The sequence below is a fragment of the Apaloderma vittatum genome, unplaced genomic scaffold, assembly GCF_000703405.1.
Source record: "Apaloderma vittatum isolate BGI_N311 unplaced genomic scaffold, ASM70340v1 scaffold16078, whole genome shotgun sequence".
NCBI classification, from domain to species: Eukaryota; Metazoa; Chordata; class Aves; order Trogoniformes; family Trogonidae; genus Apaloderma; species Apaloderma vittatum.
The window spans coordinates 15350-39911 of NW_009732556.1; the positions used below are offsets into that span (position 1 = coordinate 15350).

At 41.0% G+C, this 24562-nt stretch overlaps 1 protein-coding gene across 1 annotated transcript; it reads right to left on the minus strand.

The window, feature by feature from the left end:
- Positions 1 to 240: 240 nt before the first annotated feature.
- Positions 241 to 24562, minus strand: MNAT1 (MNAT CDK-activating kinase assembly factor 1; the record flags this gene model as incomplete). Its single annotated transcript, XM_009875578.1, has 5 exons — positions 241 to 366; positions 7925 to 8065; positions 13138 to 13241; positions 22656 to 22729; positions 24410 to 24562. Coding segments are annotated over 5 exons (598 nt in total), but the record flags the coding sequence as incomplete, so codon positions are not given.

A 24562-nucleotide genomic window follows, 5' to 3' on the forward strand; every position in this document is an offset into this window, starting at 1 on the left:
TGCAAGGAAAGAGGTATAGCTTGTTTTTTGACAACTAAGCAATGAAAATAATTTATATATTCTAACTAGCAAAATGATTAAATTCTTAGATTAATTCCTAATTACTTATTTAATTGGAAGAGAACAGTCTGTTTCATGTAACACGGAACTCAGGTTTACATAACCTCTAAATTTCCTATGAGGAAATCATCGGTCTTTTGAAAGGCATTGAAAGAAAAAAAAGAAACAAGCAAGTCTTACCATTTTGATGCCAGTGGAAAACGTGACTGGTTTGACAGGTTTGGGTTTTTCCAGTTGTATTTCTAGCTGAGTAGATCTGTCCTTATGCTGAGCTAAAAGCAGTGAAGCAGGCAGACTGGAGCTCTCCTGTAAACATATGAGGGACAAATTTGAATGCTAAAATAAAACAAATATTAATTAATGCTGCATATTCGTCAAAACTGCAAGCTGTGTCCAGAAGGCCATCACTGGCAGAGCAGCGCAATGCTAAATATCCTCTCTATGAGAAACAGTTTACAGAAAACGATCATTTTCAGTAATGAGAAAAAGCTGCAGCTACCTCATAAATCAGAGTAACCTGCAAACAACCATTTTTATAGAATCCACATTAAAGACATTATAACAGGCTCCTTATTCCAACTGGCCAATGCAACTATATTTATTAAAATAAATAAAAAAATTAGAACTTAATCAGAGAAGGAATAATACCAAGTAGTGTAACTTGGATCAGATGTTTATCTAAGACGCATTCTTTCTACCAATGAACTCAGACCAGTTTGAAATTGTTTCCCATTAGATTTCACCTGAGGCCGTTTGGAAATGATCCTTGCTCTGCTTTGCACAATGGCACTATTGTAAGTGCAACCAACAGCATATTTATTTTCTCCTTCACTAAGTTATTTTTAGGGAAGCCAGCCAATTTTTTTCAAAAAATTATAAAAAAAAGTAGTAAAATGAATACTTAAGCAAATGAACTACTTAAACTCTCAAAGCAGAATGATTATTTACATACGTATACGTAATGGCATTGTCGAGAGTCAAAAAATTACCAGACAAATAATTTTCTAATAGACTATCACGACTATCCACACACACACACACACCAAAATCCTTGAGACTTCCTACCTTGAATGACCATGAAATTGAGTGCAGGGAAGAAGTTCAGGCAGATTCTTTCTGGACTGATCTAGCGCCGTATTTTATTCTTGAGGCCCTCAAACATCACATACATTTTTGTTTCACAGAACCCAGTAAATCCTGAACTACAAACCGTATTTGTTACTCACAAAACCAAGCTAACTGGACTGTGATATTTTACTTATTTAGTTCAGGGTACTTATTTAGTTCAGTGTAAGAAGTTTGAAGGTTTTAATGCTGTGAGATGCCTTGCTGTTTGTGGCATCCTAGGGAAATCTTCTGAAGTGAACACTTTCCACGTCACTCTCCAGTCCTCTTTTCCTGTCTATTTTTTTATTACACTCCCTTTGTCTAATGACTAGACTGTAAGCGCTAAAAGGAGAAAAATCTCCCATTACAAGATCTGGTCTATAGTCACAACTACACCAACCAAGGCACAGGATCCTACTCACAGTTTTGCCAATAGCAGGAAGGAGGCAAGGGAAGAGGTTAAAAACCTACATTGTAATAGTAAGATCTGTCTAATTTTTGTACAACCAGGAGAAAATCTGGACCACAAATGCATTACTTGACAGTCTGCATCTTGTCAGTGGAGTTTAAGGATATTGGATCCTTTTAAACATCAGATTCAATACGCTGGGGAAGAAAGGAAGAGTAGAAAGTGTTCATTTTGTCCTCTCATATTCCTTAAATGTTCCCCACACGTTTTTAACACAATAAAGGAAGCCAATTTTTGCACCAGCTTCTCAAGAGTGCACACAATCACCAGTACCCAGATTACGCAACTGTGGGAAACCCAGATCTTGCCAGCAAGCCACCACGTCTGTGATTGTTCATCCTTCCAAACAAGCACACAGTCCTCCTGTTAACTATTAACACGCATGAAAAGTCCAATCCTATGAGCATTTATGCCATACTAGCAATTTTCTGTATGGGAAAACAAACCGTCTAATAGTGTGAACAGAGCTAGTTGTACGCCAAAATTTCTGGATTATTTGTCCCTAAAAACCCTGAGGTTCTGGTAAAAGTGAGGTAAAAAACTTGATTTCTTAAAGGCACCTTGCTCCTTGCTTGACTCCAAGCTGTGCCACAGCCCAGGGAAAACCTCGCTCCTTGCCCTGTGCTCACACCTGCGGAGTAACGAGCTCTTGAAGAGGAGAGTGATAGTCCCACACCACTGCGGATCCGTAATCCTCTGTGTACCAGTGAGAGAGTTTATACAGTAAATAAAGGAAGTGCTTTAATATTTTTATGCAGTCCAAGTCTAGCAGGTTTAAAAAAAAAAAACAACAAAACAACCACAACCCAAATCAAAACACACGCACAACTGTTCCAGTAACACGTAAAACGCGTTTGAGACTGCAAGTCTAAGTTACAACAAGGCGGTGTGCTTTTAAAGTGAGAGGTTTTATTGTAAAAGAGGTGATACAAAGGTAATACAAAAAATCTGCCTAATTTAGTACTAGCAGGCAAAACAGGTAACTGCCTGGGCAAAGCACCCAATTGCTTTTCCAGTAGCCTGCAGAGCCTGAGCTGCCCAGGATGCCTTGCTCACCTCTCCAGTAAGGGACACTGGCCTCCCCCTCCCTGCTCCCGGCTGTGGACAGGTTTCGTGAGCCTTGGCACCAGGTCCAGCCCTCTCTGCATGAATGCTTTCTTCCCTACCTGTGAACTACCTAAATTATAAACTCTCTGACGACAGGACAGTATTCTCATACGCTTTTGTAAGCAACCAAGACCTTTATTTGATACAATAACACAATGAACAACAGATATAAGAAACTGTGCATCTTCTCAGTCTTTAGGATTTAAGCATCAAAGACAAAATTGTCGTGTTGGAAGAGGAATGACCCGACACCTCTACCTGCAACACACAGAAAATTCATCTTAAATCTTCCCCTGCTACCCAGTATGGGGGTGGGAGAGGAAATCTGAAAAAGTGACCAAGACGGAGGTCAAACAGGCTGTGCGGGTTCCCAACACGAAGCGATGCCTCCAAACGAGACAATTCAAAACTGACAGGTGAAACGTCGGCTTCCCACCTTCCTCTACACTCACAGTCCTGCTGAGTCAGTAGTTTGGCCACTGTATCACTGCAGCCAGAATTTTTGTTGGTTCAGCACGGCACCAGCAACCACAGATATAACAATTTTACTTTTTTAAGTAATTCTTTACATTGCTACTGCTTATGCTTGGCTTTTGCTGCATTTCTCAGTTAAGTTTTACTTATGATCGGCTTCATTTTCAGATTTGCAGCACAGCATTAGAGGGATTTCAGAGACCATAAGAAATGTTTATTTGTTTAACAACTGCTGGTTTTCCAGAGACTTTTTAAGTCATTATACAAACACTTCAGTGCTGGTTTTATAAACCTTTAGTATTACAAAACAAGTTTGGGCTCAAATTTAAGTTGACAGCGTCCCTTCATAAACAGAGACACAACTTGAAATTTCCTAGTTTCCTTCCTTAGCCTTTAAATATCACCTTTCTGTTAGTTTTAGAATATTAAGATATGCTTTAATAGCAATACATACACATTCACAGTTAAAACTACCTATTTTGGTCACATTTTAAGGATTATTTATAACCATTCTTTCTGCAAGCCATCCGGGGAAGTAGCTTTCCAGTAAAATCAACTGCTATGCAAAAAAAGGAGATACAGAAACAAAAAAACCCACAACTCCACACCAGTTAACAATGTGTTTTAGAACAGGATTGAACTAAGTCCGAAACCAGTTCAAAAAAATCCCTGTTCTGAGCCATTAAATTCAAGTTCATAGTGGAGTTCTTACTAATTGATCCACTACTCAAACTGTTACTAATTGCGTGGATTGCAACCACTTTTACCTTTAAAGTAAAAAGAGACTGCTGGATGCAAAGTTACAGACTTGAGGGATTTTCTAAGAACCTTTCTGCTTACCTCTGCTTCTGGCTTTAAAAAAAAATATGAAACACCAGCTCCTTTCAGCAAGGCCAAAAACAGGTTGCCAGGACGCCTGGCTTAGAGAAAGGCAGCTCTTCAGGAGGCTCTGAAACTCCTAAATTGGATGCTCTCTTTTCAAGTAAGTGATTTCTGCACTGGTTCAAAGAGGAATTCAGGAAAAGCATCCATATCTTGAATAAGGACTGAGAATACAAAGCAGGAATTGACACTATATTAACATGGCATAAACAGAAATATGCGAGAGATTTTGATTTAAATCTGCCAAGCACATTGACATAGCTGCACACATATTTATTTTTGCTGATTTCTTTCAAGTTTACACACAGATTGTTCTCACAGGCTTCAGAGCATAGAATCATAGAATGTCAGAGGTTGGAAGGGACCTCTAGAGATCATCTAGTCCAATCCCCCTGTCAGAGTAGGATCACCAAGGGCAGCCACACAGGAACGCGTCCAGGCAGGGTTTGAAAGTCTCCAGAGAAGGAGACTCCCCAGCCTCTCTGGGCAGCCTGTGCCAGGGCTCCGGCACCCTCACAGTGAAGAAGTTTCTCCTCACGTTGAGGTGCAACTTCCTATGTCCTAACTTAAACCCATTATTTTTTCTATTGCTGGTACCACTGAACAGAGATTGCCCCCTTCCTCTTGACCCTCACCCCTCAGATATTTCTACACATTAATAAGATCCCCTCTCAGTCGTCTCCTTTCAAGACTAAACAGCCCCAGTTCTCTCAGTCTCTCTTCACAGGAGAGATGAATAAGTCCCTTGACCACCCTCGTAGCTCTCCCTTGGACTCTCTCCAGTAGGCCCCTGTTTCTCTTGAATTGGGGAGCCCAAAACTGGACACAGGATTCTAGGTGTGGTCTCACCAGGGCAGAGAACCTTCCCAGACCTGCTCTTAACTTTTCTTAATGCCCCCCAGGATCCCACCGGCCCTCTTGGCCACAAGAGCACGTTGCTGTCCCAGGGACAACTCACTGTCCACTAGGACTCCAAGGTCTTTCTCCACGGGGCTGCTCTCCAGCAGGACATCCCCTAATCTGTTCTGGTGCCTGGTGTTATTCCTCCCCAGATGCAGGGCTCTACACTTGTTCTTATTGAACTTCACGAGGATAACCTTTGCCCAGCTCTCCAGCCTGTCGAGATCTCATTGGATGGCGGCACAGCCTTCAGGTGGGTCACACATCCCTCCCAGTTTGGTATCACCAGCGAACTTGCTGAGGGTGCATTCTCTCCCCTCTCATCCAGGCTGTTGATGGAGATATTGAACAAAACCGGGCCCAGTACTGGGGAACACCACTGGCCACAGGCCTCCAGCTTGACTCCGTGCCACTGATCACAACCCTCTGACCTCTGTTGCTGAGCGAGTTCACAATCCACCTCACAGTCCAATCACCTATCCCACATTTCTTGAGCTTACCTACAAGGATGCTATGGGGAACAGTGTCGAAAGCTTTACTGAAGTTGAGGTATACAACATCCATCGGTCTCCCTTCATCAACCCATTTGGTCATGTCCTCATAAAAGGATATCAGATTAGTCAAGCAAGATTTTCCCTTGGTAAATCCATGCTGGCTACTCCTGATAACCCTCTTTTCTTCCAGTTGATTAGAAATGGCCTTCAGAATGAGCTGTTCCATCATCTTCTCAAGGATGGAGATGAGGCTGACTGGCCTGTAGTTGTCAGGGTCCTCCTTCTTGCCCTTTTTGAAGACTGGAGTGATACTGGCTTTTTTCCAGTCCTCAGGTACCTCTTCCATTCCCCGTGATTTTTCAAAGATGATGGAGAGCAGCTCCGCCACAACATCAGCCAACTCTCTCAGCACACATGGATGCAGCACCCCATCGGGGGCCATGGATTTGTGCGCTTTTAGTTTTTGTAATAGCTCTCTAACCAATAGTTCTAAAAGTTCTCTGACCAGTGGAGAATTATCCTCACTTCAGTTTTGCTCCCTTACTTCCAGTGACTGGAATTCCTGGGGGCTGGCCTTAGGAGTAAAGACTGAGGCAAAGAAGGCATTCAGTAATCCTGCCATCTCTGGATCCTAAGTTATCATATCTCCCACCTCATTTAGCACAGACACACTTTTTCCCTAGTCTTCCTTTTCTCACTGATGCATTTGAAGAAGTTTTTCTTGTTTTCTTTCACTTCCCTAGCCAGACTACATTCCAAGAGAGAAAGAGGATGCATGCACATCTATACATACTTATATTAAAAAAATGAGTGTGATGTGTTTTAAGTAACACATATATTGAGTTTCTCTATACCAACATATCATCATTAAATTTCAGATGCAGAATCAATAGCAAATACAGTCACAGAAAAGGAGTAACACAGTTTTCAGAAGTAGCCCCCCTAAAATGAATCCAAGCTTTGCTCCCAAACAAAAAGTTTGCAGTAAGAGAATATGACACACTCAAGGCAAGAAATCTTTTTTTAGTAGTTTTTGAATATAAAGGGACCGCTTACCATTTAGGTGCTCTGTTTCAAAGAGTTCATTAATGCTTGAATAACTCATGAAGTTACTGTCCCCTGTTCTCCACCATCAACACCCTGCAAAAGTGGCTCGGCTAATGAAGGCTCCTGATTACCATTTAGCTCTGCTAATGCCATCCTTGATTACAGGCAAAGCCTGTAACTTCCATATCACAGAATCACAGAATCACAGAATCACAGAATCACAGAATCACAGAATCACAGAATCACAGAATCACAGAATCACAGAATCACAGAATCACAGAATCACAGAATCACAGAATCACAGAATCACAGAATCACAGAATCACAGAATCACAGAATCACAGAATCACAGAATCACAGAATCACAGAATCACAGAATCACAGAATCACAGAATCACAGAATCACAGAATCACAGAATCACAGAATCACAGAATCACAGAATCACAGAATCACAGAATCACAGAATCACAGAATCACAGAATCACAGAATCACAGAATCACAGAATCACAGAATCACAGAATCACAGAATCACAGAATCACAGAATCACAGAATCACAGAATCACAGAATCACAGAATCACAGAATCACAGAATCACAGAATCACAGAATCACAGAATCACAGAATCACAGAATCACAGAATCACAGAATCACAGAATCACAGAAGTTATAGGCAGGGACGCCACCTCTCGACTAGACCTGGCAACACATGGGGACCGAGCAGGAATCAAACCTGCGACCTCGGTGTTGGTCCTTGTTGCCAGCACCACACTCAAACCACTGAGCTAACATCAATCTAGACTTTCATACTAGCTCTTCTTGAGACAGGCAGTCAAATGTCAACTAATAAGTAAACTGGTAGAGTGGCTGGACTCACTAAAGCAGCTTCTGAAATATACCTCCACATGTTAACCAGCAACAGGAAAAGAGCTTTCAGTGGAAGCTCACTAGGAAAAGAACATCAAGAAAAGAAAACTCAAAACCAAAACCAAACAGGTAGAATCGGGAAAGTAGCCTTCCTCAAATACACAAAAAAGCTTCTGCATTTTTCTTTGCTAGAATCTCATCCAGGACTAATTTTGTGTTGAAACAGAAAAGAATGTTTTCCTAGAATTAATTTCTAACCAGCACTGGACATTCTGGACAATTAGTCCAATTAAGTCTATGAATTCCTGAAGCACTCTTCCTCCAACATTAGCTTGCCAAAAGTAGAGTTGCTTGTAACAATTAAATAATAGGTGAGAGAACAGGAGCACAAAACACACAAGACAGGGAAACGCAAAGGGGCAGATGAGTTAATTCCACACAGGTAACCATGGTACAGAAGAATACCAATGTACTTGCTGTTTGCTCTGCTACTGAGCATTTTGCTTTTCCTACTCACCAGATCATCCAAGAGTGCCTGCTTATTCTTCCGTTTTAGCATCTGTTGTAGTTGTTCTTCTTTCTGTATGAACAGTCGCCTTTGTTCACTTTCCTGTCGCTCTACCTCTAAAGCTTCCTCCAACTCTTCCTGCTCCCGCGTCTGAAATGGAAATTACAAATCAACTCATTGCAACCTTCCTTCTTGGGTGGACAGAGCTCACCCACAGCTCTGCTTCCCACCAAAGGACCTAGGACAGATCAAGCAAAAGGAAAGCAGTCAAATTCTACCTTTTAAAGCAGAGTTTTAAGTAGAATTTTAAGGTGATTACGGATGATGATTCTACCTCCTCTTGTTGTCCAATGTGAAGTTCAACTTTTTCCTTGCTGCTCTCTGCAGTAAAAGCAATCATCTGGATCTTGGCTCTTTAGATGTCAGAGTATGACAATGAGTTTTCCTTAGCCTTTTGCTCAAAACCAAACCCCTCTTTGCTCCTACACATCCTACTTCTCACATGATGTAAGTGGGGTGACCCAAAATATAATCCCACAATGCTATTCCTGACCACGTCTTCTCTGTAAAGTACACTCTGTGCTTATCAATAGTGTAGAAGAAAAACAAGAAATTACAAATCTTTGAATATTAGTAGAGAAGTTTATAAGTTAAAATATCTTTAAGCATGAACTGTAAAAATGTCACACTCCCAGAAAACGTAGTTTTTCCTATAACCTGGACTGCAGTCACGTGACAAGACTAAAAGAAAGAGATCACTAGTATGAAGTGATTAGGCTTTATTTCAGGACTTACTTCTTGAGAAGTCTTTTTTAACCTGTAAACTATTAAATAGTCTGTATTTAAAAATCACAGTGAAAGAAAAACAGAGAGGACTAAGAAACAGAAGAAAACAAAAGGATTAAGCAATTTTACACAGAAGATGGAATCAAAAGAATATCAGTTTGGTCATAAGAAGGTACAGAACAAAACATACAGGAAACATTTTCCAAATATTCCCCATAAAATACTAAAGCAAAGGGAGCTTCACTAAAAACTCAGTGATAATTAAAATTTTATAAAACTTAAATGGATGCTCTATCAGTGGATGCAGTTTCAGCAAAACATCGCTGCAGCCAAAAATTTAATAGAAATTGTTTATATCTTAGAGTACAGCTATCTCATATAGGCCAGGATATGCTGAAAAACCCTTTACTGGGCAGATCAGGCCAATGGGTCCCAGTGAGTCCCAATTACTCCTGCATGCAAGAGTTAACAAATCTCATCAGCTGCCACTGAGCCAAGAGAAGTTGCTTTCATTCTCTAAGTAGCAGTGACACCAGTAAAAAGCCGGTCACCAACCAGTGACCACCTGAAACTGGATTCTCTTCACATTTAATGAAAAGAAATAAACAAGAAAATCCCCAAGTTGCTAACTGACGTTATTTCTGAGAATTAAAGGATCCAGTTAGTTCTATCAACAGAATTGAAGAACTCAGACTCTAAGACATTCCAAGCCTCTTTCACGTGTATTTCTAAAGACTACCTGGAACTTGCACTAAAGCAGAAGAGAACTTGTATGGAAGTGCTGCTAGAACTAGCCCAAAGAACCAGGCCAGAAAAATTACAGTTATTTATAAGTAAATTGATATACAAACCTAAACCAGATCAGACTACAGCAAAAAGGAAGAATTATCACAAGTCAGATAAAATTATTTCTGAAACAGAAATGAAATGAGTTCAACAGGCAGCGAGGGTTGTGTCATGCTTAATCTAGACACAGTTTCAACATCTAAAGAAATTAAGATGATCACGGTGAAGCCTGGAGCAAACTTGAGAAGGTAAGTGGAAAAACGGAAAGCGTAGCAAGGTTTCACCACATTCAAGAAAGGACAATCAATAAAGTGTAAACCCATTCACATCACAGAGTTCAGACAAAATCATTCCAAGACTGAAAAAAGCAGCAATTGAAAATGAACATCCACTGACAAAGTAGGAAGGAACAAGCTACCCTGTGACTGGAGAAGAGCAGGTATCTAGGGAGGAAGGGATATTTGGGAAAACTGCAGTCCACTCAGAGTGCAGGGCTTTATATATGCTTGTAAAAATATATATAAATTGTCAAGGATTAGGGCTGGGGAAGGGGAAGAGAAAGGGAATAAGACAGAGACACTCAGGGATTGGAAAAGAAAATTAAAACAGTCTTACTGAAACAATAATAATCCTAATGAGAAAATAATCAAAATAATGAAGTGTATACAAAACCAATATTGACACCTGCCCGAAGAATCGCCACTGACACTGCAGAGCAGGAAGGCAATTCCTGCAGCAGCAGAAGGGAACTGGATTTAGGAACTCACAGACTGGGATCAAAGGCAGAAGAATAGACTGAGTCCTTCTCTGAGAACTACTTGGATTCTGGCCATTGAAGAAACACACTGCACCCTTGTGATCCCTCAACTTCACACCGAACACAACATACATGGGATAGAAGGATTTACTGGCCAGGTTTGGATCACCTGTCCTGTCCGCTCCTTCCCAGGGGTGCAACCTTTTACTTGTCACTCTTTTACTTTAGAGCACCCCTAGTGGGGCACAAGATCCTGCAGTCATCTTGGTTTCTATAGGAGCAAGTATAAGCAAGAGCCTTTCTGCATACCAATCCTTAGTAGTAACTATAAACATCAAGTGTTATCACTTCTAGAAGCAGACACTGGCTGCAAAAACACCCTGTTAACTTCAGAAGGTGCAGTCTCTTATAAGAGACTGAGCTGAAAAGTAACATCAGTGAACAGAGTTAGCTCTGTTTTAGCTCAAACCAGGGCAATAAATATATTTTAAAACCAACTTATAATTACAGAAACCTCTTCTCCAAGAGTTCTTCACCTTTTTATCTGAACCTGTCTACTTTTTCTCTGCATGGTCCTGCATGAAATCTACAAATCTAACAGATGGATTAGTACACAAGAAGCAAGGTCATTAGGAACTGGCTACGAAGATGAAAAATACAGCTTGTACTGATAGAAAAACAAGCAGTTATCCGAATCCTGAGGTGACTGGTTCAGTAATTTAGTACTTTCATCTCTAAGACAGACTGACATATTTATGAGGACAGAAGTAGGAGAAGTGAGATCAGAATAGCTCACGAGGCCGCAGATGGGAAGACATTAATTCCCAGGTTAGAAAGCAACAAGCCATGATGCTCTACTTGACCACCACTGATTTTGGAACCTCCCATACGACAGTGAAAACAGTCTAAGGATCACATCAACATTTTCCAGTAGAGATGGGAAAGCCGTGTTCCTTTAGAAGAAGCTGTGAAGGTCTCAGCTATGGCACTGCATTCAATTCTGGTCCCTTCTGCTTGCCAAACATACTGAAACTGAAACATGCAAAGAGTAACAAAAACATCAAGAGAGAGGGAAAATATCTATATTACTCAGAAACAAACTGTTACAGTTGACAGAAATATTTATATCAGGACAATGACTGGCCGTAAGAAGTTTAGATGAGAAATGAAGACACCTTTGACCATTTCTGGAGTGAAGACATTCGAAAACCTGCTAAAAAGAGCTAGAGATAGAAAGCACTCTTTCAGCTTTTGGGAGAGAGGTGAATTTATGGGCAAGATCATAGAATTATAGAATGTTCGGGGTTGGAAGGGACCGCTAGAGATCATCTAGTCCAACCTCCCTGCCAGAGCAGGATCACCCAGGGCAGCCACACAGGAACACGTCCAGGTGGGTTTTGAAAGTCTCCAGAGAAGGAGACTCCACACCCTCTCTAGGCAGCCTGTGCCCATGCTCCATCATCCTCACAGTAAAGAAGTTTCTCCTCATGTTGAGGTGGAACTTCCTATGTTCTGAGGTCATATAGTTTTTGTAATGGCAATGGTGTCTATTATTATGCTTCAATTGTTGAAAAAGAAATTTAAAAACAAGTCTCTAGATCTGCAGTAAGTCCGAATTCACGTAGGCTTGCCCAGCTTCCACCAGAGAGCCTCTAGCAGAGCAGGACCATACAGCACAGAACACAGAAGGCCCAGGGGGCTCACGTGGGTACCAAGTATTACGGCGCTGCTCGATCTGATCCCACAGCTAGCAAGCGCACAGGCTTCCTGTGCCTCACATACCCGAACAGAAGGTGGGCTGCAGGCAAGGCACGCGATCCTCATGGTGACCCTTGAGGTTGCACCTACACAGCAAAATAAGACATGCAGCCGAAGCTTTGGCAGGTCTCTTCAAGCTCTGAAGCATAGGATATTGCACAGTGTCAAGAGACAGGATAACAGATCAGAGATGGACCCCTAGGGAAATTTCCTTGCCTTTAAAAGGAAGAGGTTCAAACAAACATTTTTCAGATTCCAATCTCCTCCTGTGAAATCCTAGAGCTAAAGAAATCACTGGGAGTTTTGCCACGGATTTCAGGGGAGTGAGGATTTCACCCCTACTGATTTGAAAGCAAGTCCTTAGTGCAACTGGAATACAAACACAAGACCTTGTTGTATCACCCTCTGGGCAGACATTTTCCTTCAAGAACCGATAACAGTGCGTATTTTTACACTGAAAAAATATTTAACAGATTAAACTTTTCTTACAGAAAAAAAATGCTTGCAAGTTTATTTTTAAAGAGCAAAATGACATCTGAGCTGTGTTTTAATGAATGGTCAAAGAATCGTATGTTTTGCACACAGATCATGTATACAATACTCCTGATGTTATTGTTATCAGCTCTTGAACAAAAGTTTTAATGTTTGTTTTTACATATTTCATTTTAAATTTTGCATAAACCAGACCTGTGCTTTCCCTCAATTTAACAACTCTCTCCTGGGAGCTTCATAATGTCTGTGTCTGGATTCCTTTTTTCCTTTGGATGAGAATGGAATGATTGTTCTGGTAGAGGAATGAATTTGGTCTCTCCTGGATATTGTCCAACGACACAGCCAGCACGCAGGCGGTGGTGATGTATTAGATGCAGACTTTACTGCCTGTCCCTCTTTTCAAGACCTTCCCAAAATAAAGCATAAGTATATTTCACCTATCAATTTAATCTCTTTACACAGCACTAAGTGCCCACTACTGCAGCACACGAGTGTATGATGGCTTTTGAATACAAAGTGAAATCTACACAGTGCCTTCAGCTCTGACTTGTTTTCAAGACACCACAGAAACTACTCCACATCAAAATCCTTTCATTTTTAACTAATGAATAAAAATTGTAGGGGAGAGGAGAAGTTAACTAACCAGTTTTATCTTATTTTTCTGAATGACTTCTTTGTTATCCTTCTGGTACAGCTCCATTTTCCTTTTGGTATTCTCCAAATCGACATTGTTGGTCAAGTTAAATACTGCATGAATATTAGAAAGACAAAAAGCATAAGAATTAGGTGGGCATGCAGGACTAGGACAAAGAAATATTACTCTTATGTTCTCTATTCCTTCTAGCACCTGTTAAAAACATCACAATAACAAAATTTATTTAAATACGCCTTGTAAAGCAAGGCACAATCTGCTAAATCACTGCAAACTTCAGCAGAAGCCAGTAGCATTCTTTAACTTCATACATTTCCAGGCAATGAAAATTTGAGTCTTGCATCCTATTTTGTCATATTGATAATGATACACATAAATAATCACAATATTATTCATAAACCATTGACCTTTTCATGTCTCAGTTACAGCTAAGAACACAGATTCCTGTAAAATTAGACTAAACATACCCATATTAAGACAAGGTTAGAATGTAAGCCAATTCCATTTCATAAGATCATCAAGTGCACGAAGGCTACAGAGACTGTTTGAATTCAAGTACACAAAAAATTTCACGTTACTTGACAACTTAAAATGCATTACTATACAACTACCTTTATTACAAGGCATCTGCAGATACATCCAGATTAATAGGTTATATGATGTTCTGATGTCTCTCAATAGTGACAGATTATATCTGACGTTAATTATGGGCAAGCAGGGTCGGCCAGCAAGTTTAGCACAACATTCCTATTATCTACACGTGGCACAGAAGATACGTCAAGAAACTGAACAGTTTCTATAATCAACAGCTTGAAAGATGTAGATGGTTTGGATGAGTAGTAATCTGATACACTGCCTGAGCCTTTCACCTCTAGGTCACCGGTTCAATTGTGGGTCAAGTGAATTCCAGCTCAAAGCCATTATCACTGGGAAGTTGCTTGGTGATCACCATCCCGAGTGGATGCGGGTCTCATGCCCATGGCCTTAATGCTACCGAAGACTGCCAATGTCCAGCGCTCAAGAGTCTCGCAGAGCTCTGTCACGCAGCTACTGCAAATTTACAAGAGCAGAAAATAACGGCGCAGCAACCGCACTACGTCCAACCCTAAGGAAAGGAAGAAGGTTCTAGTGGAAACTCCACCACAAAGTTTAGAAGGCTCTGGCTGAGTTCTCTCTTCTAGGTTCTCAAGCGATTGGGCCAAATAAACCCCAGACAGACACACCACTGCCAAGTCATTTGTATAAGGCTGCTAGAGAGAAATGGAAGGAAGCATGAAGTCTGTGGTGTTCCTCATCGCAACAGCACACATCTCAGTCTGGTAAAGACTATATGTCCCTTCTTTCATCTTTTACAAAGGTAACATGGCAGAAATGAGCTTTTAGGAGGATTCTAGGTAAACCAAACCACAAATAGCCTAGACTGGCAAATCAGTTGTGAGCAAAGGAAACAGCAAGAAACCAAAGCAGGGAGCGAATGGGGATGAAGGGAGAAAACTGAGAAGGTCCAAGGGATACGGCTCAATTCTACACACCCAACTATCTACCACGTCATTACTGTCAAAAAAGGAGCAGCCCTGCTCGTACATCTTTCTTCCCAGGCACAGGGCCTGCCTTTTCCCCTGCTCTGACTCCAGGACTCACAGGATGCTTTGCAGTGTCAGCAGAAATCTCCAGTAACCTGAACTGCCTTAACAAAGGGGTCAGGCGAGTGCCAGAGACAGGGAAATAACAGAAATTTAGAGAAGAGAGTAGGAATATTCTCTTTCCAGAGTATCGAACCACCACTTCATCTTATTCTTATCAAACGTATTCAGTCCTTCCTTGAACTGCAGCAAAAAGGACTAGACAAGACACAGCTGAAGAAATTTCCAACCTTAAACAAAGAAACAAAGTGTTGTATTTATTTTTTTTCTCCTCATTTCCAAATAAGTATCAGCATCAAGAAGACTGACATTTTTATTCATCCTGGCTCCTCAATCAGCTGAACTCTTCCACCCCATCATCATGAGAGGTCCATCATCTCCACTTCAGAAGTGATATGAGATGCAGACCAGTTTTGTTGTTTAAACAACTGATTCGGAATCGAAACCTGGGTTCAATTTCTAACTTTGTTATTGTTCCTGGGCAGATCACTGGGCCTCTGTACTGGAGGTCTTCCACCTGTAAGAACCAGGAGCAGGGGAATAAAGCTTCCTTCCTCCTACACAGAGTATACTATGTCTCCTGTCCAGGTTTGGGGCTGGACCAATCACTAAAGGCTGACAGATGTTCTCTAATCCCTCCTCAGAACAGGAAGGGAAAGGGAATAAAGCAGAGAGACTTAGGGATTGGAAAAGAAAACTAAAGCAGCTTTCATAAAACAACAATAGTACTAATAAGGAAATAATGAAAATAATGGAATATATATGAAACCTATATCAACCCCAACTCCCCTCCCTGATAGCAATCCCCATTGGTGCTGCAGAGCAGGTGGTGCTGGGTAAGCCCCAGGCTCAGCAACAGAGGAGAGCCGGGCACAGGAGCCGGATTCAGCAACTCAGGATCAAAAGAAGAGGAATGGATGGAGTGCTCCTCAGATGCTGGCCACCGAAGAACAGGAAAGCTTAACCCCCCTGATCTCACAGCTTTATACTGAGCATGACATATATGGAATGGAATGGTTTTGTTGGTCACCTGTCCTGTCTGTTACTCACCAGAGGTGCAGCCTTTTACTTCCTTGTGATCCATTTTATTCCCAGCACTCTCGGTGCAGCACACAAGAGCCAGCAGTGACCTTGGTTACTACAGGAGCAAGTATCAGCCAGAGTCTTTCTGCATACCAATCCCAGGCAGTAACTATAAACATCAGGCGTTATCGCTCCTAGTAGCAGATACTGTCTGCAAAAACATGCTGCCAACTTCAGAAAGTGTAGCCTCTCAAAAGACACTGAGTTGAAAAGTAAAAATCACTGAACAGAATTCGTTCTGTTTAGCTCAAACCAGGACATCTCCTTACTATAACTATATGCAACATCTGTCTCTGTAGTCTCGATCTCACCCCAAGTGGAACTTCTCAGCACTGTCATCACCTAAACAAGACCTTCAAAGTTCACTTCTTGGTTTTTGGAAGCAAGTTACCCATTTTAAATGTATGTAACTTTTGTTATCTCCAGCAGGCATAACAATATTTACCAATTTTGTATTGCAACATATGTACACCTTCTGGTCGCAGTGGCACATCCTTAGTAAACCACATTATTTTACTTATATTTTTAGTATTTCAACGGTGATTTGACCTCTAACTTCCCAGCCTAGAGTTCCCCGCTGACAAGCAGCTTAATATTTGAGTATTATGGCAGAGAAGAATTATCATGTGAAAATGCTGGCACACATTCAGACCAGGGCTCTGCAATGACAGCAGCTGCATGGCAATGTCAGCACTTCCTACAACTTAAATCCACACACCAGCTCTCTAAACTCCTCAATGACGACACAAGAAAGAAATAGCATATGAGACATGCTGTGCTAGCAGGATGCCCAGATGCCACCTTCAGGTGCAAGAGGAGGAGCACGATGAGATGCCAAATGTCTTTGGGCTCCTGAGCCTCTGGGCTAAAAATAATCCAGTAATAAACTGATGACCTGGGTTTTGCAGCTCTCGCTGCTTGAAACACTCAGGGGTTTTTGTCCTCCTTACTCAGTTATATGTAATGTGTTCAACTAGTCCCAATCTAAGTCTGAAAAACAAAAACCATAATATTTAAAACTCACACTGGGAAAAGGAGGCAAATCTTAGAGACACGTGCAGATGACTGCCTTTATCTAGAACAAAAATGGGTTTATTTTGCTACTTGATATGCAGTAAAATTTTCATATCTCTGCACCAACGTTTAAGAGATCTTCAGCAGCGACCTGCACAGCCACCTTCAACACCCTCTGCCAAGGCAGACTCAAACAAGATGAAAGATGGCTTTATGTCCCTTTCTGTTTTCCTGTGGTGGCTGGAATCACCCACAGGTAAAATCCTTTCAGTGGTCAGGTCTGCTCATCCCGCGCTCATTCTGCTCTGTCAGTCCTGCCCTACTCCGTTCCTTGAGGAAATTATTCTATGATTTTATGATATGGCAGGACACCAGTAACCAGATTCGTACTGCCAGCACCCTCAAAGGCCAGAGCAGATTTCTCCCACTGAATATTGATTCACTGTCATTGAAGAGGCACATGATCTTGGTCCTAAGCATCCATTCCTCAGCACAAATTTGTTCACATCTCAAGACTTAAAATACTGAAGAGCTAAATTTTATTGCAGCAACGTTAAGACCTTGATGTCCCTATATCAACATTAACGTCAACAGTTGTCCTTTAAAAAATTAAAATAGTATCTTTCTGCCTATAATAAACACCCTAGCAGCAAAATAAACCATGCTCTTTGACCCTGCAGGGTTTATCACTGGCCAACCAGCCTGCCAGAACATCTTCCAGCACATTTTCTAATATATTTTTCATGATCTTCAAACACCTTTTCATCAATATTCAGAGAATACAAATTCCTGCCATTATATCCTCATAATTACAGCTGACAGGCCCCTCTTGTAAGGGGCACTAAACCATCCAAAAATAAAAAAAATTATCTCTCTTTCCCCTTGTCATCTCCACAAGTTACTTGGCATTTAAAATGCAAGTATCAAATCAAAGAGCATAGTCACTAATACTCAACAGCTTACCTTTTACTTAGCTAGATCTATCCAGTTGTTGGGGTTTTTTTAATTTTGTCTTCCTTGAGTTTTGCCAGAAATTTATTTTAAATACAATTCTTTCAAATGTTCCCTCTTAAAAAATAAAACAAATTATAAAACTAGAAGAATCATAAAAAGTTTAAAAAAAACCCCTAACTGATATGCTACATCTACACTGAAAAAATATTGGTATAGATCTGAATATGACTGGCAAAGCAGATGGCTCATATGAAAAGGTTTCAAAGAAAAGCCAGACTTATTTTTGTCCATGTTGAAATATAGCATAAGCCGATATAAGAGGCCTGAAACCCTTCAGGGAAAAGAAACAGAAGCTGTTTTGTATGCAACTATTATTTATCTACTTATCCATCTCACACTGGTTCGTTTATAAAATGACTTGCCTTGAGACATCTGTTGAAGTATAACAGGAAGACTATTGTGTTTTCCTGAAACTTTTCATTCTATTTAGGTAGAACTCTCTACTTGTGAAATTCAGCTTCTACAGGGAGACCTTTGCTGCTCTTCAAAACGTTTGTTACTCAATTCTACAACAAGTGGAAAAATATCTTCCTAGTTCCAAAAGAAAAAAGAAAATCAGGATAAAAAAATTAATTACATGGCACAATAATGTGTCCACAGACACAGCAGTATGAACGAATGCCACTCCACCCCAGGATTTCAAGTCCATCAAAATCTCCCCAGTTTAGCCCAAGACTGTTTTGTTCTGAGATTCCTCCTCCTAGATCCTTTAAGAGACAGTAAAGTTACCATGTAAAAATATTTGCTATTCAAATAGCAGGAACATTCCCTCTCTGGCAAGACAGCAGACGATTACTGTGCCGACAGTGTTTGACCTGCATTGCTGGTGTGAGCCAGCTGAAATTTGAAAAATTAGTATAAGTTTCTTATAAACAATATTCCTCCCACTCTACTAGAAACAACTCCTTAATTATAATCTCATAAATCACCCGTTAGAGACCAGGAATGGCAGAAGAGCAATTGCTTTGAGCAGAGCGCCAGGAAGGGAGATACAACTGCATCCTCAGTCTGCCCCCGGAGTCCAAAGCACCTTCTGTTGGTGCTTTCAGTGCCTGAGCCTTGTACTTTTTTTAAGAGGGGGAGAAGAGGGATGAGAGGGAGAAATGACAGGACAGTTTTTAGCAGGTACCTTTCAACCAATATTTCTGTGATTTTAACAAAATTATCAGAAATAAAAGAAAACCCACAGCTAAGTCAGGAAAATCAAACTGGGTATTAATAATTATTTCAGTTTATCCTCACTTGTCTTTTACCAACAGGTAAGGTATTTTCCAGAAAAATACCTTAGCATAGCAATAAATTGTTTAAAACACTCAGTCCCTTCAGTCTAGGAAAGATCATTCTGGTTGGAACAGTGTGGTACTATAATCTTTGTTCAAATGAGATGACTGAAGCGGATCTTTGATACAGCTGCCCAATTTCCAGTTGGGTTATTCCCACTGTCAGGACCAGCAATATCATCCTCATGCACATTGAGAGAGGAAAAAAAGGGGGGGGGCCAAAAAAAAAACACCACACAAAGTGTTCATAGATATCAAAATCCTTTCTTCTCCAAGGATCGCTTGCAAGATAAATGTTCTGAGCAAGACAAGTCACTAGACAGCTGGCATCACACAAAGCCTTAGAGGAGTAATGAGAGACAGGAATCCAAAGGGCACAAATAGAGCAGCCTCCTTCCAAGCTGAATGCACCAAATGTTTTTAAAGAGCAATAATTACTATTAACAATTGCGTTGCGGTAATGCCTAGAGGCCTCACTCAGGTGTCAGGAGAAGGATGCCAGACAGTGTATACACACAGGCTCAGATGCTGGCTCTGCTCTGGAGAGCTCACACATCAAGTTTTGAAAAACTGGCTAGGGAGATACGGGGGTGAAGAGGAAAACCGAGGGGGGAAGAGGAAAACCGGGGCGGGGGAGAGGGAGCAAACTCTGCGTGATATCCAGAACTTTTTAAGTTGTAGCAACACCCTTAAGGTTTAACCTCTCCTCTCATCACAGGGGCATGGACCTGACTTGCTGTCCTAGAGGTTGTCTACAGCTTTCACAAAGGCAGGCTTTAACCCTTTCACTTTATTTTTCTTCCTAGTGTTAATGACAATAAACTGTGTTTGCAATGTTCTCAAATTGACCAACTGATTTTTCTTCTGGGGAAAACTTGCCTTGTATAACACCTTTTAGCCCAAAGCATTATTTAGTGGCTACATTCTAAATCACTTCAGAAGTGCAGTTTTTACAACAGAAATCTTAGGAGGTGACTTACCCTAACGTTTGTTTGACCTTCTCCTCTCACACTTTTTCTATACCACCCAACTCTCCTCTTTAAATAGAAAAAGTCTGTACGTATAATAATCCTGATACGAAGGGGGAAAGCATGTTTCAAGCTAGGTCATACATCACATTAATGGAACAACACAGTGCAACTGCTGCAAATGTTGGGAGCTGATCTACCTGAAACATTTGGAAAGAACTCTCAGAATTGTGCCAGGGTCACACAAACTATACAGGACATTTACACTTTGTCTCTGCCAAGCAAGTACTTCATTTAATCACCCACAATAACTTAGAAACCAAAATTTACTAGCAAAAAAAACAAAAGCTGCACTTCAACCCTTCCACAGGAAAACTGAAAATTTGGAGGGGTCAAAGAAAGGGGAAATCTAGTTCTCTGCTCTTTAGCTTCTTAACCTGGCAGATTGAACAACCACCACCAGCTACTCTCAACCTGCTGTACATTGGCTCAAGGAGGAAAAACTTCACCCTGCACAGCGACACCCTTTTCTTGTCTTGCAGCCTAGATTTTCACATGCACAAATGAGCAGGGAATTCACACACACATCCCCTCCAAAAAAAAAAAAAAAGGTAAATACTCTCAGCAGTAAAATGTGAAGCAACCACGCAGCATCAAAGACATCTTTAACCGCCGTTCAGCCACGCCACACGGCAAAACCACTGGAAGAAGTCACGCTCTCGCTCCGTACCAGACAGCTGTCAGGTGGAGAACTCTGCCCAGAAGCACAGGCAGGAAGGGCTCAGGGAGAGCAAGATGTGCCAATGAGCTCTGTCACCAGGGAAAGGGGAACAGAGCTTGAATTCTTACCCAGGGTGGTGTTCTTGAATCTCACCTGCTCTCCACCTCCTCAATCTGCCTGAAGTTAGATCATAAACGACCACACCGACAGTGAAAACTAAAAACCTTCTGACTTTCCTTCCTTTCCTTCCTCCTGGCTGCTACATGAAGAAACTAGTAGACAGGTGGACTTCCTATTCCGCTTAGTATTTTAGGTGTCCCCTTCATGCAACTAACTCCAGTTCCAAACAACTCTGATTTGTGGAGCTGCTTCACCACGCATTTAAAGGGCCAGCAAAATTACAGACAAATTCACTCCTCTTCACAAGGTTACAAAGACCAGACGTGATTTCTGCTGCTCCTAAACCAAGTTACCAGCGCAGGCTCCGGAATCATTTGAAATTTAACAACTTAAACCCACGAGCTGAAGAACATTCTCTACAGATTGATGAGGTTAAGGCAATTTCAGGCAAAACTTCCAATTCCCTTGTTGCAGATGCTGAAAATTTCAGCAACAGCAGTAAGAGGGGAAACCTGTATTTGAGGCTATATAAATAAAAAGCAATTTTCCTTTCCATGAGTGCCGAGACTCTTCCAGGATCCTCTGGCTAAGATGCAATCATTCTTTCTACTCACTCCCTCCTTCCCCTGCACTATCCAAAAAAATATACAAACTGAACTACACCCACATCGTCTCCTTCAGATATTTGGACCAGTGTGAGTGTGCCTGGTATTTCCCAGCCACATGATTTAGCTCTCCAGCCTCAGCCTTCCGATGCCAACAAAAACACGCTATGTTGCTCACAGCAGTAAGTGTATTGGATACATTTCTACAAAACACCACAGCACAAAGAGAAGCAAAGGCTCCTTTGAGAAACCAAAGGGGAGAGGCATCTCCATGTTTTCCTTCAAATCACATTCACTGTCTCTCCTGTATGTTCTATGTCACCTCTTCTTCCTCCAGGACAAAAAAAAAAAAGCCTCAGAAGCTCATAAAACCCAAGAAACAAACCATTTAGGAGTCACTCCTTTGAACACATCCTTGTTTTTCCAAGTAAAATCCATCACTCCACCATAAATCACAAGTCACCCTAGCTACGAAGAAAATAAACTCTGTTGATAACACAGTCCCTTCCCCAAAGGGCAAAGTTCTGCTTCTACTAATCCAAAGAGAAAGAAATCAATGTCTGTTCCTAAACCTTCTCCTTCTGCACAGCAACATAAAATGCTACCACAGTGGTATGTAAGGTCACCAGCTTCAAAGCAGCTTCAACTACTGTACTTGCAGAAGCAAAAACAATGAAAGACACCATATGGCTTCTGTCATGGTAGATAAAGCTAATGGAGACATATAATGAAAATTTCAATTTCTCCTCTCTTTGTTTAATCTTTCCCGGTGCAGCACCAACAGTCCCCTGCAAGCCTTTCTTTTCCAGCTATGAAGCACTACTTCCTCTTTGAACCACGTGGTTTTTTCTCTGGCAGATAAATGCTTTACTTCACAATACCCTACACTTCAGCAAATACGATTAAGAATGTACAGGAAAAAAAAGTAATTGATAAACATCTGATACCACGATAAATCCTGTTACAGAAACTTCGATATTCTTATAGGCAGCCGAATCAGAAGATAAAAGCCTGTGGTCTCATGAGCACAGCAAATCAAAAATTCAAGTGTTAAGACTTACCAATTTCTTCTATTTCTTCTAGGAAATCATTATATTCATTTAGACTGGGAAAATCATCCTCTCTTTTATTGTATCTTTGAGAGAAGAGAAACAAGTATTTATGCAACACACAAAGATACAACTTCAATTCAACAAAGCTCTTACTGCAAGAGTACTAAATATCGCTCTAGTTTTATCAACTATGTGCTTTGTGGCTCCTACAACTGACCAACACACAAAATCTTTAAAAGGAGACAGAAGGGCTTGTTTCAAAGTAAATGAGCCAGCCTGGCACAAATCAGTGCTATCTTTGCCTACTGTTGGCTGATGTCTTTTCCAGGGTTAGAGGCAATGAGGAGCACAGAAGCCAGGATGTAACAATTCCAAGCCAGCCCCTTCAGCTTGAGAAACCAATTAATAAAGGCACAGACCACAGTAACACTCTCATCAAAAGTTTTTCTAGAAGTACCAGGAAAGGGAGCTTGGCCTTGTGCCAACAACAGAAAGCGTATGTCAGCAGAAAACTGAAAATGCTACACAATTATCTTATTTCATATCAATCAGCCATTCCAGAACTCATCCACCCAGATTTCAGTAACTGAAAAAAGTAAAAAGATGAAGGGGCAACTGGCTAGAATGTGGACAGCCCCTGAAAAACCAAGACACTGGCTTTCTTCCCAAGAAAATAAGAAATTAAAACTGTGCCTGCTCTGTGGACACCCAAGTGAAGAAAAATCGAATCCCAAGAACTCCGGCCAAATTCCAATTTGGTGATATTCTTCTCTAAAAACTAAATCTGCCAAATCCAAGTGGACCAAGCATTGTGCAACATTTTCTGTTCTAACTTCATTTCATTTTGTGCTTAGTCAATTAAGCTGACTTCATTGCAGTTTGACTTTTGTTAACTTCAGCAGCCTTCATAATCAAACATCAAAATTGTTACTATGTTCCACGTCAGCAACTTGGTACTCAACACCACAATTTTCCCAACATCTCAGCAACGTCACATGATTCATTTAGTATTGTGCTAAGTCTTAGATAAAGGCTGTCAAGCTTACAATTTACCTGTACATTCATTTTTGCACACACAACTCTCTCCAGGTTCGTTACATCCATCACACTACCATTCCATCTTCTACCAAAACATCAACTGGCTTTGTTTTGATAAAATGTTTCTTGCTCACAAGGAGCGAGATGCAATTTTAGATCTCATTTATCTCAATTCCAAGAGCTCTCCAATCTGTGTGACAGACTAGTAACACAAGGCTTGCAAGGAAGCACTTCCACCAACAACTGCTGTGTGAAGCAGAGAACAACATTAATATAGCTTTTTTTTCCTCTGTTTTCATTTTGAAGGGAACTGGCCTTCAACTCTCAGAACAGGTCCCCAAGGAACAAAACAAGAAGTCCTGTTTCTTGCCCCACTCTCAAGTTCACCCCCTCCAAGGGAAAGCAGCTGTAGTCTTCAATATCTAATCATCTCCACTTAGGAGGCAAGTCTTTGCCAAAGTAGGCCACATAGAAACACCCAACATTTTATAATGCTAAACGGGAATCCCTTGAGGCTAAATCAAGAATCCCACCCTCAGTCGTTGCATAAAATCAGATTCTCTGAACCCTCTCCACAATAAACAGAGTCCAGTTTTATGGGTTGTCACTTTAAAAGAAAATAAAAATAGGTATCTCTTCTGTACCACTGGAGGAGTAAAGTAATTTTTTTTATGGTGAACCCTGAAATACATCCACCTTCTGTTCTTTTAACCGGTGACACTCACATTTTCAGCACTTTCTTCCGAATTTCCACTTCCTTGTCGACAGCAGGATCCTCAAAGAGCTGAACCCTGAAGTTACTCTTCCGCAGGGGGGTATCGCACTCGTGGCAGTTCCCAGCCCCTCTCACAAACAGCAGTTCCACACAGCTCTCGCAT